Below are 1,315 nucleotides of genomic sequence, written 5' to 3'. Positions count from 1 at the left end.
ATCATGTACTTGTTTGCCTCGGGGCCAAACAGCTCCTGCAGGGCTTCCACTGAGTTTTTCTCTTCTTTGGTGAATCGGCCGATTTGGATGACCAACAGGAACACGTGAGGACCGGGACAGGAGATTTCAACACATTTCACAATTTCTCTTTTGATGAACTCGTCTGATTTTGAAGTGTCCAGGATCCCTGGTGTGTCTACAACACTAACTATTCTTTTCCCCCACTGTGTCCAAGCTTTTTGACAGAACTCAGTCACTGATGCAGATAAAGGGCAAGATCTGAAATGCTCACATCCCAGGATGGTGTTCCCAACAGCACTCTTGCCCACACCAGTTTTTCCAATCATCACAATCCTCAAATCAGGACCTGAAACACAAATGACTAATTTGATTTAACCCATGTACACAAGAGTTTTACAAGAACCAAAGTGAAACTGAGAAGTTTTCACACTTTAGGAAAATAATTTAAAAAACAATGATTAATAATAAGTCTTACCTGCTGGAATTAAAGCCATTTTTTTTCACTGTTGTCACTGCACAGGTGAGAGATGAATGCTAAAACTGCTCTGCCACAAGTTGCTTTTTATAGCTCAACAGATGACACGCCTCCTGCAGTATTATACAGTCAGAGAACAGCAGTCTGCAGGCTTTAGACAGTGTCACACAGAGTTTTGCTTCAACAGACTGAACAACTTCCACTTAATGTAAGTTGTGCTTGTACATGTATTTGCTTTGTAGCAATAAAAAAAATCTAAGTAATGAGAAAAAAGGGCTCTGATTTCTTAAAGAGTATCAGAGAAAGGCTATTTTTACATCTGTCATGATAAATTTCTTAATAGACCTTTGTTAACTTTAGATTTAAGATTTATGTGAATCATCTGTAAACAACTGAGATATACTAAGTTGTTAAATAAGGATACTTAAACAAAAAGGAAGAGTTCAGAGTTGTGCTGGCACTGACATTTGAACCCACAGGTTTTTCGTTCAAATCCTGCATCATGGGAAGCTTTTTCAGCATATTCAGAAGCAACGACACTAAAGACAGACAACCGGCGGCACTGAGGTAAAGCTAAAGTTGAGCACTTTTGATTTAGCTTTAGCATGTAAATCAAGTTGTGAACGTAATGTCTTTACATGGGTACATGTATGCTATGAAATATTTTATAAATGTAGTTAATAGAAAAAACTCTGAAATGTTTGCAAACTATTATAGTAATAATTATTTATGAAACAACAACCAGCTTCCTGATGAAGTTGTATTTCTTCTATATCTAACTTGTAGTTGGGACCGTGGATTACAATGTATAACAAGACC

The 1,315-nt window shown here is 37.3% G+C and overlaps 1 protein-coding gene and 1 long non-coding RNA gene across 2 annotated transcripts in view; one reads left to right on the top strand and one right to left on the bottom strand.

Annotated features, from left to right (window-relative positions):
- Positions 1-515, bottom strand: part of LOC102293681 (GTPase IMAP family member 1-like) — a 12,750-nt gene extending 12,235 nt beyond the window's left edge. The window contains 3 exon segments of the mRNA XM_042217042.1: positions 10-163; positions 293-367; positions 497-515. Of these exon segments, the coding sequence (XP_042072976.1) occupies positions 10-163; positions 293-367; positions 497-515 (248 nt within the window).
- A 36-nt stretch (positions 516-551) lies between these two features.
- Positions 552-1,315, top strand: LOC102292991. Its single transcript, XR_317911.3, has 3 exons — positions 552-704; positions 976-1,063; positions 1,283-1,315. It is a non-coding gene; the product is annotated as an uncharacterized LOC102292991 (long non-coding RNA).

The sequence above is a fragment of the Haplochromis burtoni genome, unplaced genomic scaffold (genome assembly GCF_018398535.1).
Source record: "Haplochromis burtoni strain Fernald_Lab_line unplaced genomic scaffold, NCSU_Asbu1 Contig_1550, whole genome shotgun sequence".
NCBI classification, from domain to species: Eukaryota; Metazoa; Chordata; class Actinopteri; order Cichliformes; family Cichlidae; genus Haplochromis; species Haplochromis burtoni.
Note: the sequence above shows the minus strand (reverse complement) of the source record. Positions and strands in the feature narration are given on the sequence as shown.